Source organism: Streptopelia decaocto (genome assembly GCF_964273445.1).
Source record: "Streptopelia decaocto genome assembly, chromosome: 2".
In the NCBI taxonomy this organism is placed as follows: domain Eukaryota; kingdom Metazoa; phylum Chordata; class Aves; order Columbiformes; family Columbidae; genus Streptopelia; species Streptopelia decaocto.
In genome coordinates this window covers 162,117,080-162,135,467 of record NC_138655.1, presented here as the reverse complement: position 1 = coordinate 162,135,467, position 18,388 = coordinate 162,117,080, and the positions used below count along the sequence as shown (strand labels likewise).

Genomic DNA, 18,388 nt, shown 5'->3' with positions numbered 1-18,388 from the left:
CTCGTTATTGCTCTTACAGCAAAGGTAGGTTGCCGATGGGCTGTCTGGTCTATGCTGGTATCTCAATGTAGTATTTGGGAACTGGTAGGGATAGAATCATAGGATGTCTTGAGTTGGAAGGGACTCACAAGGATCATCAAGTCCAACTCCTATCCCTTTATAGGACAACGCCAGATTTCATCCCATGTGTCTGAGTGTGTTGCCCAAATGCCTCTTGAATCCTGTCAGGCTTGAGGCCGTGACACCTCGCTGGGGAGCCTGTTCCACTGTCCAGCACCCTCTGGGTGAAGAACCTTTTCCTAATGTCCAACCTGAACCTCCCCTGGTACATATTCCTGCCATTCCTTCAGGTTCTGCCATTGGTTACTGAAGAGAAGAGTTCAGCACCTACCTTTCCTCCTCCCTTTGTGAGGAAGCCATAGACCGCAATGAGGAATGGGGGAGAAGGCTGGGCCAAGACTTGCTGTGCTCCTCAGGGTTGCTTATGTTCTGGCTGGCCCTCGTCATCTTCTCCCACACTGCCTGTGTTTGAGAAGAGCCTTTCCCAGCCCTCTCAAATCAAATGGTGACTTTCTCAGGAGATGCACACAGACCCCTCTGGGTGATGGGGGTGGGACTGGTCTTGGCCACAAGAAATGTCACATGCATTAAGAATGAAAATCTAGGTGATTTCTGCTCTCCATCCTCCCTCAGTGAGTCTCTCACTTATCTGTAGCTCTACACCCTTGTTCCTGTTTCATGTTTCCACGTGCCAGATGCCTCTGGCTATTGGATTCCTCTGATCCATCGGTGGGATGCATTTGACATAACTTGCCAAGGAGTGGGAAGAAGGTTTCAGCATTGCAGATGGGTTTGTTCCACCCTGCTCAGAGCATTTGGAAGAGGCCTGGAAAAGTTATAGTCTTCTTGCAGTCAAGCACTGTAGACCTTGGTGCTGTTGTCCAGCTGGGCTCTTTTGCAGCCTAAAAGACTCACGCAATGAAGTACTTGTGTATCTATCTCACTGGTACCACATCTCTGCTCCAACTCAGATAAATTTTCATGCAATTTTCAGAGCCAGAAGGGTTGTAACCATTCTGCTACAACAAAAGGGAATACAATGCTTTTTTATTATTACATGGTTTTCTGGAAACGTGTCCATCCCACTAACTATGGAAAGGCTCATGGCTTCAGATAACTTTACAGAGAGGAAGAAGCTGTTCTGAGCTGAAAGATGACAGCTTGGTGCTGACATAAGAAAGTATTGGGGTTTCTTCTCTGTTTCCTGTTTTCTGACTATCTGAATATATAGCACCTCCTACTGAATTAGGACTGGCTGCCAGAGGCTAGTGTTTGTTTTCCTCTTTAGCAAAGCCTTTAGTTAGACAAGCTGCCACAGAGCAGTAAATTCTTTGGAGTTGAGTCATGTTTCATTCTTTTAACTAAGTGGCCATCATGGGTTTATTTAAAAAAGGCTCCCTTTTTTCTCTGTTTGTTGTCACAGAGAAGTAATCCTCAAAGTAGAGTCCCTATGCCTCTCCTGGACTGGCTGGCTGTCATTGTTTAAGGTAGCTTCTCTAAGGACAGGTATTTCCATCTAGTTTCTTCTGTGGAGTAAGAATTAGAATTGCTTTACTAAGCAATAAGCATATTAATCATGTAATATCATGTGGTATGGTGTCCCAGGTGAACTTATGCCTTTGGATACGACGTGGGGCTGGGTGTGATTGTAGAGGTGCTTGGTATCTCCCCAGAGTGTCTGTAAACCATCTGAGCTCTTCAAAATTCTGAGAGCAATGTAGCAGCCTGACCTTTGGATGGCAGCTACAGCCAAATGGAATGACATCCTGACTGGCTCTTCTGCCCTCAGGGTAGAGGCAAGTACCACAGGTAACACAGAAGGGGGTACACCTTGAAAGGGTGACCATCCCCACCATGATCATCTAGTTCTCCTGCTTTGGCAGCCTAATCTTCTGTTCTGTGTGAGACGGGGAGGATGGGACCAGTTGGTGCAGCTCATGATGCACAGTTTCAGCACCATCTCATTGCAGCTGGAGTTTATCCAACACACTAAGGAACTGGTACAGCTTGACTAACAGGCACAAGGAGACATGTTATTCTTGGGTACGTTCTGGTCTTTGGATTAGGACCAAAATTTTGTCCCTTATGGTGACGGTCAGTGTGTTCTGGGTTGGTTTTACCTCTTTCCAGCTCTCTTTACTCTAAAGAGAGCCCAGCACTATCTGGTGAAGGCCACCCGCTACTGTCTGTCTAGGGTCTTGTCAATGACTTTTGAATGACCCAGCAATTATACCAATTAAAGAAGTTGTAGCAAGTCCCTGCTGGTGGTGGACCTTCAGCAATGCTGGTGCTAAGAACTGGGTCTGCCATAGACCCCACACTGCATGGACATGTAATCAGAGACAGTGCCAGGACCAGCTGTTGTCTTAACAGAGGAGAGCACAGCTGGACTTGCTGAAGGTCATGTAAAGAGGTAGGGAAATAGTATTTAGGTCATCTAGTTGCTCAACTGAGGCTAAAATGTCTAGACTGTGCACACTTCCAGGGATTAGCTCTTGACTCTTCAAGCTGAGAACTTGTGTGGGATCAATACTATGACAGTCAGTTTGCATCTGAGCTCTCTGTCTAGCGGGTACTAAGGCTGGAAGTTGTAGGAAGAGTCAGTCTCTTAACTTTGCACGGGGCTTTCCTACATAAGGAAATGAAAGCGGTAAGGAAAGATGTGGAGTGCATATTGATATATTTTTCCCTGCCTCCTCTCCTTGTGCATGTTCTGTGCCTGTCTTCCTCCTGGTCAGTCTTGTGTTGCAATGTGTCCCTGGTTTTGTCTGATTGTCACCTTTGTCTCTCATGAAGACGAATACAGATGCAGACACATTATTCTTTGCAGTATGTGTACCTGAATTCTTCTGTGCATCCTGACACAAGGCTGGAGAATTTCTAGAAGTGTTTGTTTTCTGTGCTGGTTTGCTGCTGAATGGTTTCTCAGATGTAGAAAACATGTCTGTACCCATTGTCTATCCCGGTTTCTTGTTTCTTGTTTTCTAATCACTCTTGCCTTGCACATCTCTCTTGCCCTTTAGGGAAAAGGCTTGTTTTGCCACAGTAAAAAGAACCAGGACAAATTTGGTTATCAAGAAGATTGTGAAACTTCTTTTGCATGAGATAAGAATAATTGCACACTTAGCTACTGTTTCCATGCATAGTTTCCCAACAGCATGTACAAATATTGTGCTTCTGGGCTTGCAAGGCACTTGAATTAAGGAGTACATGCTTGGATCAGACATCCACCTCCATGTTAGAGTCCCTTGGGTGAGTGAATTTGAGTACTCCAGCTTGTTTCTCCTGTCTGGGGTGGGTGCTGTGTCAGATCTTTAGCTGGCTGAAGCATAACACAATGAGGTCCCACCAGCTATGACTACCCTGGTCCTTTCCAAAGGATGTAGCGAGGCAGCAGAAATATCAGTTTGGTGTTAACTGGGATTATGTGCCTTGTGCCATCTAATATTTGCATTGACTCTTTCATCTCCCAGCTTAATCCTGTTTTACTTGACACTGATGTGCATCTGAAACTCTTAGGATGTCTTGAGAGCTGAATGAAGCTGCTGATTTTTTTAAAAAATAGCTTTATGATACTGGGATTTATGTTAAGAGGAGCTATAGTTTGTGGGGAAAAAAATTGCTTCTTTTTCTTGCATCTTCAAGCGCCTTCAAACAGGGGTAAGCAGGAGCTGAGGTTTCACTGAGTGATGCTGCTGGCTGTTTGCTGCTGCTCTGGGACATGTTTCAGCAGCCCCACATCAGAGCTGGCATAGTGAAGGATATTCTTTTAACTGAGTTATACATCAGCTGTTTCCAGAATGGTCAGTTCTTGTAACATGGGTTGGTATTGTCCCCGTGATACAAAGATGTGTTGGCCAACAGAGCTGACTCAGCGTCACTGGCCCCAGAACTCAAGAATTTCCCTGGGACCCAGTTTCAGCAGAGGAACTTGGACTATAAATAGGCTTTGGTCAAAAGAAAACAAAACTCCTTGATGGAACAGGCAACTTGTTTCAGAGAAGCTGTATTTAGAGGAAATTATGAGGATGGTGAGACACTGGAACAGGGTGCCCAGAGAAGCTGCAGATGTCTCATCATTGGAAGTGTTCAAAGTCAGGTTGGATGGGGCCGTGAGCAACCTGGTCAAGCAAAAGATGTCCCTGCCCATGGCAGGGGGGTTGTACTAGATGATCTTTAACAATCCCTTTCAACTCAAACTGATTTTTGTTTCTGTGAAAGGAGAAATTTTCTCATGAGGTACAAATTGGGGTGAGATCTGTGGAGAATCTGTCCTCATAGCTAAAAAACATAAGCAGGAAGAGCAAGGTGAACTCCTTCTCTTGGAGTTTTCTTGATCAAACCTCATTTGGTGTTTCTAGACAGGGAAATGCTTTTAATTGCTATAGGTGGTTGAATGTCAATTTGCTGTGCCATCTACTTAAGGGCAGACCTCTTGGAGACAGAATGTTAATTGGTTTCATTGCACTACAACTGCCCCTCCTAGATCCTCAGTGGATCTTTCTAGTCAGGGTGTTAAGCCTGGCTTTATACCACCTTCCCCAGAGTGACACATACAAGCATATAGGAAACAAAGATTTAAAACTGATGTCAAGCAGAACAGCAGAACATAAAGCCTGAACCAGCTGATATTGCTGTCTGCAGACAAATGAATGCTAGTAGCATCCCCTAAGCTCCTGGCTAGGAATGATCCCACGTGCTCCATGTTTAAGATCTGTAGCTGCAGATAGCCAGCAAGAAATTAATTAACAACAATCTGCTCAGATTACAGGAGAAAGACCTGGTGCTGATAGGGAAGATTTATAAAGACTTCTGTGGAAAACCGCTGTGTTTATTTAATAAAAAACCTGTTACTAGGAGAAGCTTCATTCTGACAAAAAGTCAGGCATAGACTCCTTTTTTAAAAAAAAAAAAAAAGAAAAGCTCCATCTGTGAATGTGTCCCTGATTTTTTTGGTTTTGATTTGTTTTATTTTGCTGTGTTTGCTTTTTATTTTATATTTTTTTTACCATTGAAAGTCTCTTGGGGCTACTGTGTTTTTTAATTCAAGTCTTAAAAACAAGTTTCTGAGATCAAAACAGGACATTTTTTCTTACTTATCTGCAAAATATGTCTTTGGTTATGTTTCTTCCTTCTCAAATCAAAGCAGGATAAGGAAGCAATTGCAGTATTATATTTACAAGGTGAGAAGCGCGTCTCATAACACAGCCTTATATGGTCTTAAAACATCTGTGTCCTCATCACAGTCCTGTCTCCTGCAGAAGTGTCCTGGACAGCAGAGCACTATTGAGACCCTGTATCAGTCTTTATCTTAAGATAATACTGTCTGCACAATATAGGTGATGGACCACGCTGTGTCTTACCCTTTGTGTCCAGCCCAAATTTATTCTAGTCCTAAAGGTTGGATGTAAAGATATCCACAGTGTGTTGAAGGCTCCCACCATGGATGCAAGCAGAGTCTGAGTGGTCGTAACTCTAGGCTGGCTCAAGAGGTTGCTCAAGTAGTAGCAAATCACTGTCATTTTTGGCCCAGTGTTTTGAAGTAAAAGAACATCAATTCATGTTGTAACCTGTGGCAATCTGGTGGTTGCTGAACAATCAGATGAATTGTCTGTGGAATGGGCACAGGTTGGCCGATGGGGGAAAATATCCTGGTCTAGAAACTGGAGGTCTTATCTCTGTTCAAGATGGCATGTAGGGAGCAAGAATGTTAAGCTGTTCAGAGGAAGATGAAGAAAAATCTTGGCTGTCTGACCTGCTGTCAGAGGCATCCAAAGGAGCAAGGGTGATTAGGGATTAAATGCAGAGGCACAAATATCAGAACTTGGAGCTTCTGCTGCTGCTCCTTGAGGATAAGGCTGAGAAGCAGCCTGGAGGTCTCAGGCCGAACATGACATTCATGTGAATTCTAAGCACTTCAGCAAAGCTAACTAAATGACTGGAAACGGAATTCTGCAGAAGAAACAAAAGCAGAAGTAAAAGAGGTGTCCCAAATCAAACTGTTACACCCCCTCTTTGTTTCAACACTGCATCACTCATCTGGAGTTTAACAGAACAACAGGGGGAAAAAACATCAATCCGAAGCACGTGCAACAAGCCACTTGACCAAAACTGTACAGAAACAAGCCACAAAGCTGAGCTTGAGGCCCAGACCCAAATGTGCTCAGCAGGTTGAAGCAGAAGACATTAGATGTAAGGTGGGCTCTCCAGTGTCCATCACCCCCAGCATGGAGCAGAGCTCCTGGTACCTCTGAAGCCCTCTCCCCTTTCTGGAGAGTGGGCACTATCGTAAGGTCTGCCAGGAAGGAATCTCCATCCATATAGGTGCTGGAAGCTGCAAAGTCCTCCTGGGCTCAAGCACCAATGCAAAGACTTCAAAAAGTCTTGAGGTGCCTGTTGCCATCTAGTTCCTTGTGAGTGAGAACTCCTTCAGGATGTGGAAAATCTGATTTCATTCCAAATTTTAGACTGGAAGAAAAAGGTGTGTCATTGCATCAAAGTCCTGATCACCAGCTCTTTGACTTCGCAGCTTGCAGAGCAGGTAGGAGGGCTGGCAGTGAGCTCATTGCTCACTCATCCTTCCCATTCCTTGCCTGTATCCTCCTCTGGAGTTGTCCCCCACTGCCTAGAAGAGCTGCTGTTCTGCCTGCCCGTGTGGTGTAAACCATTGTGTTGAAGCAGACAGTGAGTTATGGGCACATCCCACTCTGAAAAGATCCCAGGAGTCCAGGGAAATGGGAAGGAAGTCAACACAATAGAAGAACCTCTACAAACAAAAGGAGACTGAGACACCTCTTGTCTCCTGTTACGTCTTGAGAATCCTCGCTACAGAAGCTGTCCAGTCCCGATCCCTCAGCCCGAAGTAAGTTCCAGTGTTTTGTAAAAGTCCTTGAGATCATATAGCCGGGGAGGATGTGAGCTGCTGAGTTGTAACATGTCGGAGTGCTTGGGAAAGAATGGAGCTTTGTGCTCTGAAGCAGAAGGGGAGGTCATGGGGCTTTTGTTGGGCAGCATTATCTATTATAATAGTGGAGAGTGTGTACGGTGGCGGCTGCTGCTTTGACAAAACGCTTGTGCGGATTTGCTGTAATTGTGGATCAACCGGGACAATTCTTTTGTGCTTTAGGAGGTGGGGTGGTGGCTGAGCCTGAACTGATGGGCTGGGGAGGATTCTGGGTCCTCCTGATAGATGGACTTGGGGGTGGGGTGAGGTTGGGTTTGTTTTTAGCTATTTCTTGGAAGAAGGGGAAATAGTTACTGCTGGGTGAGGTGTAGCAGAGGACAGGCTGTGCAGGCATCACGTGCAGGCTGTCACACGCTCTCCACAGTGGGCTCTGAATAGCAGGAAACGTTCTGTTTCCCAGGGTTTCCGTCTGCGAGCTGCAGCAACCGCCGGAGTCACAACGAGGGGAGAGACTGGCAGAACAAGAAGAAAAAGCACAGGACCTCTGTTTGGCAAAGTGCTGTGGGAATGCGCTGTAGGTGAAAAGGAATTAGAGCTGAGAAAAGCCACTGCACAAAGGAAAACACATCCTGTCCTTTCCCCTTTCGGGTTCTTGTATTTTAAGTTTATCCAACACGTGAGGTGAAAGAGCACAGATCACAAAATCTCCTTCTGAAAAACAGGCAAATAACAAGCAACTGCTTTAGAAACCTTATTTGCACGGGTTTCGTAATTGTCTCTCTGGGCTCTGTGGGTGTCTCATCTAATGAACAGGCCCAGATCTGTGTTTCGGCAAACGAGGCGGATGGATGTGGGAGGGAAAGGTGGGAGGGGAGACCGGCGGCTCTGGGAGCACCGAGTATTTCAGGACTCGGAAGCTTGGAAAAGCTGCTGCCGTAGCCTTTACCACGGGGGAAATTTAATTGGCCGCCTTATGCAAGGTACGTTGCTCTACGTGCTGGTTATTTTTGGGTTTCATGAGCCCTATTCGTTGGCTGGTTGTTTTCCCATTGATCCTCAGGCTCGGTTTTACGTTTAGCTATGTACTGTAGGAAGGGTGTTAAAACCAGCCTTAGCAGGCTGAAGGGAATGTTGTATGTGCTATGAGTAAAAGTCCTGAGGCAGAGTAAAGTTTAGGAGTTTTTCCTACAGGTAGAACTTTTACCTGTGCAAGTGGCCAAAGGTGTGGAGTACATTTTCCTGGACTATAAAACACACTTGCATGCAGCCCTGTGCTTCATCTAGAGAATACATTGGCCTTACATAAAGAAAGTATGTGGTCTTTAAGGTGTTTAATTCCCAGTATGATCCAGACTTGAGATATTAAATTCTCTGCTTGTTTTCGCCTTTTGTTTTCCAGAAAGGGATGCTAGAGAAGCATGTACACGCATGGTCCCTCTCCTGCAGGCAGCTGCCTGATGCCAGGTGTGCTGAGGCTTGTTCCTGTTTGGAGGGAGGGATTTTCCAGCCTCACCTGGCAACACAAGCCTAATGAAGTAAGGCTGGTAACCTGAGCATTCACGCTGAGGTTGCACAGCTCGCCTGGCAGAGTAAAGAAACCAATACCCATCTAATTAGTCAGGGTGAGAGAGGCTGATAAGCTCACCTGGGTTTCTGCAAGGGAGGGAAGCGGTCAAAAGCTTGCAGGTGTCAAGTGAAAAGTATGGGTTAAAGGCCCAATTATAGGACACACTTAACGCTTTTTAAACATAACAAAAAACCTACATGTTTAGAGCCAGAAGAGCTGCAGTTCACAGGAGGGACTGTTTTTAAACTTTAGCTTAGTTTAATTTGGACCTGCACCAAAGCTGTGTTTCTTTGTGGAAATTTCCCATGGCCTGGAAGCTTCCTAGACCTTGCAGCTGCTCCCCGAGTCTGGTACTTTCATTATTTCTCTTGCAATGATTTCAATTCCCAATGAGCTGCGAGACAAGATTTTTGAGGGTCTGCAAGGAAATCAGGCAGAATTGTCCTTCAGTATCCTGCCTTGAATGCATTAATGCATTTTGGAGGCAAACAATATCAGTAAGTTCAAAGGGATAAAATATATTAAAGGACAACAGGTCCATAGGCAGATATTAGGAATAGAGTTTTGAGATGCCTGATGCAACAGTTGGTTGGTTGGGGAATACCAGAGGAATGAACTTCAGAAAGTGGCCAAGCTTCTGTTTGTTCTCTAAATAACAGCTCTTATTCTTACTGCCAGACTAGCTGGACCACTGGCCTGACCTGGTCTGGTATTGTTTACATTCCTGTTGAATTGGAAAGCGCTCATGCAAAGTACTTTGCACTCAACGAACAGGAATTTTCTTGTGAAACAGTTTTGTCAGATCTTCTGACCAGCTCTCCAGGTCATCAAAATACCTGGGTTTTAGCATTCAAAGCACCTCAGTGAACTGCGGCGTCCCAGAATGATGATCAGAGGTCAGGAAGCACCCGTGACTCTTTGCAAGTCTGTCCTGCCTTCAGTGGCTTGTAATTTGTCCTCCAAGAGCACCTGAAGGGTTTGATGAAACACTAGAAGCTTCCTACTGCAATTGGTCTTTGGTAAAGGCCTTGGGCACTAGAGGAAGAAAAATCTGGCTGTTCTTCAGTCGGGATTGTTGTTAATATTTCTGGATATGAGGGAGTTTAAGGGACCCAAACAGTAAGGAGAGAAAGGCTGAGTACATGGATTAAACTAATCCAAGCCAGTTCTTTTTTTTTCTCCATTCCTGTTCTTTTGTAAGGACTTAAGCCCTGCCCTATTTCTGGCTTGTATTGGGGATGCTGTTAAGTGCTTAGGCTTTGCATGGCTCACTTGGTTGGGCAGATCTGGGAGGTTTTGTAGGTGGCATTTTGTAGTGACACGTCGTCAGCTTTTGAACGTGGCCTCTAGCATAAATAAACATCTGTAAGATGAGAGGAGAGGCAAGTAGTGGTGTCAAAAGGCAGGGCAGCTAGAGGATAGATCCATAGCCTCACTTGTGAATATCTGGTGGAGCCAAACACCTCAAAAGTGGCTATTGCCTCAGTTTCATGATGATTTTCTGTCTTTTAGCACAAAGGAAGTGAAATACTCTTTGGTCCTATTCAAGTTCTGGATGTCTAGAGTGGAAAGGATGGTTTAAGGAGAAGACATTGTTATACATTGGACTCCCTCTCATATGTGAAGCATATGCTACCAGCTCTCCCATTGTCACAAGGGACACTCCTCTGATATTGTTTGTGCCTCAGGGTTAGTTTGTAGGCTGTAATTCAGACTTTGATACTCAGAGTCTGACTCAAAACTGGTTTGATGTAGATGGTAACATGTATTCTAAACCCAAATGTGCAGCACTCTGTCACTTTTATTGCTTTATGATGCCATGCTGAAATTCCATTTGCTTTGGAAAAGCAGAGTAGGGATATTGAGAGTACGAAGCCAAGGAGAGGAGCTCCTGATCCCAAAGCTGCTACCAGAGTTGTGACACAAGAATTGTCCCTTGGTGTTGTCTTCTGGCTTTCCCATGTTTCTTCTTCAATGGAGAATTATTGAGTCTCCTCACAATCTCCTTTGCTTCCTCCAGATACCTGGTAGTTTTTTCAGGTTTGGTTTGGAGTTTCATCCAGTAGCCCCAGGTTGCTGGGTCAAAATAGTTATGCTTCTGCATGCATAAGCTGCTTGTAAATGATAATGATAATGGAAGCTACAAGGCCATGGGTGATTAAGCCCCTGAGTAATCATCATCTCACCTGTGGGCCTTATAGTACATGCCTTGCTATTTGCAAAGGCTGAATTATATCCTTAATTGTGGCGAAAGTGACCTTCCCTAGCCTTAGTTTTCAACAAGTAGAGGGTCTTATTTGAGCTGTTTAATTCTGTAGTTAGTGGAGAGAGACCAGGTATGCCCAGAGGTCTGCTCATCTCACTGATGCTGGATTAAATTCAGCTGAACTTGTCTCCTTGTTGGCGACAAAGAGAGTCTGGGCTGGGTAGTTCAGCATTCAGACACCCAGAAAAAGGGCAGATGGATTTTGTCATTTTGAAGTCAACTAGAGCTTTATGGTTGCTTTTATTGGGCTCAAGAGTGAGCCCGTAAGGAAATTACATGAGCTTCCAAGTTGGGTTTGGGGAAGAAAGAAGAAAAAGTTGTGTCAGATGAGGTTTATGAAAAGCTTTTGCGTTCCTTGTTTTTGAAAAAAAAAAGAAAAACACACACCCCTCCCCCACACATAGCTTCCTGTTTTTCCTGTTTTTCTGTGTTGAAGGTGGAAGAAAACAAAAGTCTGGTGAGGGGGAGAAAGGTCCTCCTTGGGCTGAAAAATCTATTGTACAGCTTCACCGCTTTCTGAAGAGAGTACAGAATGCTTGTTTGACCCTTCATAAGCTCCTGACCACACACTGTTATCCTAAATTTGCTGAGTTTTTTATGTGGTTGATATTTTGGCAACTTTGCACTGTCTCTTCAGTTCTTGAGGTCCGTTCTGCCGTGGAGGTGACCACAAACAGTTTTATGACGGATGTGAAAAATCAGCAATATCAAGCCAGGCTTGAGGTACAGGCTGAGAGGGTTGGGGTGTTCAGCCTGGAGAGGAGAAGCTCTGGGGAGACCTTATTGCAGGCTTTCCAGGGGCCTAAAAGAAACATGGGGACAGATTTTTTAGTAGGGCCTGTTGTGATAGGACAAGGGGTGATGGTTTTAAACTGAAAGAGAGGAGATTCAGGCCAGACAAGAGGAAGAAAATTTTTATAATGAGCATGGTGAGACCCTGGCCTAGGTTTCCCAGGGAGAAAATGCGGATGCCCCATCTCTGGAGACATCCCAGGCCAGGCTGGATGGGGTTCTGAGCAACCTGAGCTGGGTGAAGGTGTCCCTGCTTATAGCAGGGGGTTGGATGAGATCAGCTTTGAAGGTCCCTTCCAACCCCAGCTGTTCTGTGATTCTATGATTCTATCTCACTTCTCCTAATGCAGAAGAACATGCCTGGAGAAGAACACCACAAAACCTGGAAAGGGTTGTAGTAATACTTCCTCCATGTGTGCTCCTTGCCTCCTCAGGGACTTCCCGAGCTGGAGTTGATGGCTTTGTTTTTATTAGCTTTTAATTGATTTTTCCTCCATGGACTGGTGCAGCTGCTTTTGAATGCATGTGTAGTATTCTAATAGCAATGACAGACTCTGTGGCAGTGAGTTCCATGGCTTAATTATACATGGTGACGTTGATTGTTCTGCTGTTTGTCCTGAACTGGCCCCATGGCTTGAGGGTAGAGGTGGCTGTACTGTGCTCCAAATGTTTGCTATATGGCCTCACAGAATCACAGAATGTCAGGGATTGGATGGGACCTGGAAAGCTCATAGAGTGCAATCCCCCTGCCAGAGCAGGAACACCCAGATGAGGCTACACAGGAAGGTGTCCAGGTGGGTTGGAATGTCTGCAGAGAAGGAGACTCCACAACCTCCCTGGGCAGCCTGGGCCAGGCTCTGCCACCCTCACTGAGAAGAAGTTTCTTCTCAAATTTAAGTGGAACCTCCTGTGTTCCAGTTTGAACGCGTTACCCCTTGTCCTATCATTGGTTGTCACCGAGAAGAGCCTGGCTCCATCCTCCTGACACTCCCCCTTTCCATATTGATCCCCAAGAATGAGTCACCCCTCAGTGTCCTCTTGTCCAGCTCCAGAGCCCCAGCTCCCTCAGCCTTTCCTCACACGGGAGATGCTCCACTCCCTGCAGCATCTTTGTTGCCCTGCACTGGACTCTCTCCAGCAGTTCCCTGTCCTGCTGGAACTGAGGGGCCACAACTGGACACAATATTCCAGGTGTGGTCTCCCCAGGGCAGAGTAGAGGACTGACTGAAAGCCTGAGGGTCTTGTGTTCAGGGTGAGAGTCTTGATGGGTTCTTTAATCCTCTCATGTTTTTAAACTATGTGGTGTACTGTACCTACCTACTTTCATTGCTTTCCTGCTCAGCAATTTCGCTTGGTAAGGAAAATCATAGAATCATTTTGATTGGAGAGACCCACAAGATCATTGAGTTCAACTGTTAACCTAACACTGTCACTAAACCATGTCCCTAAGAACCTCAATGTTGAACAAAATTTATTTTGTTCAACAAATGTTGAATAAAAACCCTTTAGTTCCTTCACATGGTTGTCATTGGCATACTACCTACATCCCATGCTAAAGCTTAATCCAAGTAACTTCTATCTCTGTAGTTCTCTTCCTCCTTTTTATGCTGCTAAGGGCTGATTTGGGATATTGGGGTTCTGTTGTCTTTCTGGCCTGTTTGTTCCCAATTACCTCTTAACTCCTACATTGTTTCTGTCTGCTCATGAGGTGGCTCCAGTAAGTTGAACACTAATTCATCCCGAGTCATGATGATCTGAGGCTTGACAAGAGCAGAGTCTGAATAAAAGAATTGGCTCCAGTGCATTGGTTAAACAAAGCCTGGAATTGTTTTTCCACATGACAGAATGGTCTTTGTGCCAGCCTGAATGCAGACTCAGCTGGAGTGTGACATGTGAAAGCGGGGGATGTCATCTGGAAACACAATTAGGATGTGTGAGGATACTTGGATCCTAGAGAAAAGCAGCAAAGGTTGGGACAGAAAGAAGAACATCTCCGTGTTGGACACCTGAGCTTACGCCCATGGCATAAGGAGCTCCTAAGTTTACAAACTCTAAGCTGGCACTACTAATTGAATTAGGAGATCCCACTCTGCTCGTGGGCATGTTTATGGGATGATAAATTAAACTAAGCTAGGGAACAGATCCAGGGTAAAAAATAATCTGGCAAAGAAGGTTAGGGTCTATGGTCCAAGCTCAAATCTATAAATCTTTCATTTTTTTCCTTTTTTTTTTTTTTTTTTTAATCTCCTTAAGACCTTAATGCTAATGCATTTTTTCCTCCTCCCCCCAAAAATCTATTTTGGGTCATATTAATCATGATTGTACAGATACTGAGCTGACCAAGGGGACCAAACAGCTACTTAGGTCTATGTTCATTCTGGTTTAATGTCCTGAGATTTGTCTGTCATGTCACACTCTGTGATGTGACGTACAGCGCTGATCTGTATTGACTCACTCTAACAGTAAACTTTTAATAAGTTTATCTGCTAATTTCTGAGGGGAACACTTCCTAATGGCAGGTTTTGTGCAGAACTATATATTATTCTGCCCTGTAATGTGCATCCTTAAGAGAGATACACTGCTTGGGGAAAGATGTAATGCTCATGCAAAGGGTGAGTGAGTGCTTAACACCAAGCACTAAATTCTGGGCATCTAGAAGACAGCCTGGCAAGAAGAGAGTTTAAAATTTCAAATGTTCTAGACTGTATCCTGCTGCAAAGTGGGGAGATGTTTACTAGTCCAAGTGCTTATGCTCTGTATTGCACTCTTAGATGGTTTTAGATGCTTTAGTTAGAAGAAACACCATTACTGACATGAGAGAAAGTGACCTAGAGAGTGAAAAGCAATATCTGAGGAAGAGTTTCAGGTTCACCATGACAGAAAAATATCTTTAATATCTCTTGGCTTCAATTTTGAATGTTTTTATTTACTTCTAAACTAGAACTTGAATTAAAGCAGCTTTATCTCTGCCTCTGCGACAATGATAGACTCAATTTTGCTGCCTCTCAAAGGGCAGGGAGGGGAAAACTTGGCCTGTGTCTCAGAATAACAGAATCACAGAAACACAGAATGTTAGGTATTGGAAGGGACCTCAAAAGATCAATCTAGTCCAATCCACCCGCTGGAGAAGGAACACTTGAGGAATGTATGTGACAAACTGATGGACTGACTTCATTTTTGAGACAGTTAGTTGTAGAAAGATTATGAACTGCAAGGATGGATGAGATTGGAAAGGGCTGCAAAGGGGCCGATGCAGGCAAAGAAAAGAGTTTTAGGAGGGGAGGGCCTACATGAAATATAGTCATAGAATTATAGAATAGTTTGGGTTGGAAGGGACCTTCAAAGCTCATCCAGTGCCCCCCCTGCCATGAGCAGGGACATCTTCACCAGCTCAGGTTGCTCAGAGCCCCGTCCAGCCTGGCCTGGGATGTCTCCAGGGATGGTTCATCCACCACCTCTCTGGCCAACCTGGGCCAGGCTCTCACCACCCTCAGGGGCAACAGTTTCTCCCTCATGTCTGGCCTGATCTCCCCTCCTTTAGTTTAAAACAATCACCCCTTCTCCTATCACGACAGGCCCTGCTCAAAGGTCTGTCCCCATCTTTCTTGTAGGCCATTGTTAGTCCGGAAAGGCCGCAATAAGGTCTCACCAGAGCTTCTCTTCTCCAGGCTGAACACCCCAACTCTGTTATCCTGTCCTCATAGGTTGTGGCATTTACATCCCAGATGCTTTAGTAATAAAACGCCTTGAGCACTCCCTAAATCTGGCATAGTGTATGACAGGTTCCTCCCATCTAAGAAGTGCTTTTGTTGACTGATAATCTTCAAAGCAGAGGGGTATTTCCAAGAGGAAGATGGAAAATGAATAGTCCTTCTGTGGATGTGCAGATTGTTCCTTAATGCACAGGATCTGATAAGATTGTTTGACTAGATGTATGTTTCCATCAGAAACTTCGTGTCACATCTGAGATCTATGGGGCTTTCCAGACATTTTTCTGGTGGAACAGCTGCCTCAGAGCTACAGATTCTATGTGAAGATGACGAGGCTCAGCATTTCACCAAAATGTCTCTTTGCTTGGTTTCTTATCTGTTCCACCTACGCTTCTGCCAGTTTCTTGAAACTGGGTATAACAACCTGTTGTGTCTCCTCGAGACATGTATTTTCTTGCTGAAATGTGCATTTAGAAGCTTTGGACAGAACCTATTGAGGATGAATGTTCCTCCAGATGACCCAGGCTGCTCCCGTCTATTGGATGCTCAGCAACCACTTAGGTTGATATTAGCTGTTCCATCATCCTTTTTTCTGCCCCCATTGTCATGATCAGCAGACAGGCCAAGACCATGATGAGCCACATAAATCTGGTGACTTCTACAGAAGCTGTTTCTCAAGGTCTTTTTCCTGTTTCTATATGAATACTATTATGTGTCCATTCTCTAATTACAGACCTGTGCTGTACAGCTTTCTTGTCCCTTCATTTAAGGAATTCCATCCGTAGGAAAACGTTCTCCTATGGAGATCTCATCATTCCTCGTGGAAGCCTGAAGCAGACTGGGGGCTGTTTTGTTTTGCCAGTGGAAATCTTCATTGTTGAAGGCCATAGACTTTCTGATTTTGCACATAAAATCAGTTGCTGCCATGCTATGTCCTAGTGGACTCTTCCTTGGAGGTGCATCGCCTTCAATTCTGGCCATCAGGAGTGCACCATCTCCAAAGGTCTTGACTCCCTGGCAGCAGAGCCAACCATGGAGAACAGACTAAAACCTTGCGAACAGGCTGAATGTGGCTCTGCTCAAGCTGGGACAAGCTGAGAGAGTTGGGGTGTTCAGCTGGAGAAGAGAAGGCTCCAGGGACACCTTATTGCAGCCCTTCTGTACTTAAAAGGGGCCTGTAAGAAAGATAAGGACAGACTTCTTAGAAGAGCGTGTTATGACAGGACAAGGGGTGATGGTTTTAAACTAAAAATGGAGAGATTCAAGTTAGACATGAGGAAGAAATTTTTGATGCTGAGGGTGGTGAGAGCTTGGCCCAGGTACCCAGAGAGGTGGTGGATGAACCATCCCTGGAGACATCCCAAGCCAGGCTGGACGGGGCTCTGAGCAACCTGAGCTGGTGAAGATGTCCCTGCTCATGGCAGAGGTTGGACTCGATGAGCTTTAAAGGTCCCTTCAAACCCAAATTGCCCTATGCTTTGTGATTCTAAGCTTCCCTTGCCATTCACAGAGCAAACACAGCATTACAACACAGGGAGTCATGTGAAAGCTGCGTCCAGGCTGGGTGAAGACAGCATGTGACAGCCCCAGGTTTCTGCTCAGTGCTCCCATCACCCAGCGACATTGGAGTTTGTATTCAGTTGTTCACACATGTGAATGTATGACGTGACCTCCATGTGCCCTTGAACAGTCCTGATTGTTTCCTTTGCCCTCTGTGGCTGAGCCAGTGTTTTTTTTGTTCACTAAGCAACGAACTTCAAATCTTCTTTGCCTGGCTGGGCTAGAAAAAGTGTGCAAATGCTGTTCTCACAGAAGTGATGGGGAAAGCCTGGAAATAGTGGCTGAAACCCACGTGTACCTTATTGAGTGATGTGATGTGGCAATTTATGTCTTTTTGTAGTGCCGGAAGGGCTGTTTTGAAAGCTGGCTGATGCTGCTTAGCAAATTATCCCTGACTGTTGTGTTCAGGCTGGAAGTAGACCACAAATTTTCCGAGGAAGGGTGAGAACATGATTGCTAAAAAGAAAAAAAGCAACACCAAACCCAAACCAAAACACTGTGTTAACTCTGTATCAGGTTAATGGAAAAGACTATCCAAATGGTTCTGAGTTTTGCAGAGTCAGGTTAGGTGTCTGTACAGTGTTACTGTTTCAGGGGTTTCTCAAACCACATCCTGCTTTGGGGTCATCCCTGTAAGGTCTGAGCTCAGGTTGTCATGTCCTTTAGTTTAAACCACAAATAAACCTGGATTTCAGATGGGCAGGAGGTAGATTGTGGGACCTGCTCATGGTTGTAAGGGGCAATGGTGCATCCAGATCAGTAGGTCCACCTTGGACATCCATAGTGATTTCCAGATGACCATTACAGAAGTAACCAAACAACACCTAGGCTGCAGCAGTGATGTTCCTGTAGTGTTGCACATGTGGTCTACGGCCCTGAGAAGACTCCTCATCCTCCTGCCTCTGCTCATGGTCCTGTGGAGCAAAGCTGTGGGTATCTGCATCCTTGGCTTGAGTCATTCAGTTTACATGAAGCCATCTGTAAGAAGTGAATGGGTGGCTTCTCTGGCTGTTTGTCTAAGAGTTTGGGGGAGACCACCTGAGCTTGGCATGTAGCATTCATTCTTTTTATTTTGCACAAGATAAAATGTTTTCTTGCAGAATTAAAGGAGGACCAGGTAGAGAAAAAGAGCCTCTCATAGCAGAGTGATCTGAAATGGTGAAATCATCTTCCCTTCTTCCCCCCCAAAAAAGACAAAATAGTCAGACTTAAAAATATATAAATAAATGAAACCCATCAGACCTCAGTGAGCCTAATATAACCCCACTGACTACCTGCTGGTCTGTTGAAGCATTTGAAATGTTGTCATATATCCAGCCTGATTTTACTCACCAATCACGGAATCACAGAATGTCAGGGGTTGGAAGGGCCCTGGAAAGCTCATCCAGTGCAATCCCCCCATGGAGCAGGAACACCCAGCTGAGGTTACACAGGAAGGTGTCCAGGTGGGTTTGAATGTCTGCACAGAAGGAGACTCCACAACCCCCCTGGGCAGCCTGGGCCAGGCTCTGCCACCCTCACTGAGAAAA

At 45.1% G+C, this 18,388-nt stretch overlaps 1 protein-coding gene across 9 annotated transcripts in view; it reads left to right on the top strand.

The window, feature by feature from the left end:
- Positions 1–18,388, top strand: part of ALS2CL (ALS2 C-terminal like) — a 52,064-nt gene that overhangs the window by 729 nt on the left and 32,947 nt on the right. For 2 of the 9 annotated variants that reach the window (XM_082046768.1, XM_082046765.1), the window contains exon 1: positions 6,741–6,922. The exons of 2 other annotated variants lie outside the window; for them this stretch is intronic. Coding sequence is in view for 2 of the 7 variants with exons in the window: in XM_082046762.1 (XP_081902888.1) it covers positions 3,271–3,312 (42 nt within the window). In the remaining 5 variants the exon portion in view is untranslated. Of the gene's footprint in view, positions 1–3,269; positions 3,313–6,740; positions 6,923–7,868; positions 7,945–17,747; positions 17,789–18,388 lie in introns of those variants that run through there. 5 more of the 9 variants (XM_082046758.1, XM_082046766.1, XM_082046762.1 and 2 more) reach the window with 4 other exon arrangements.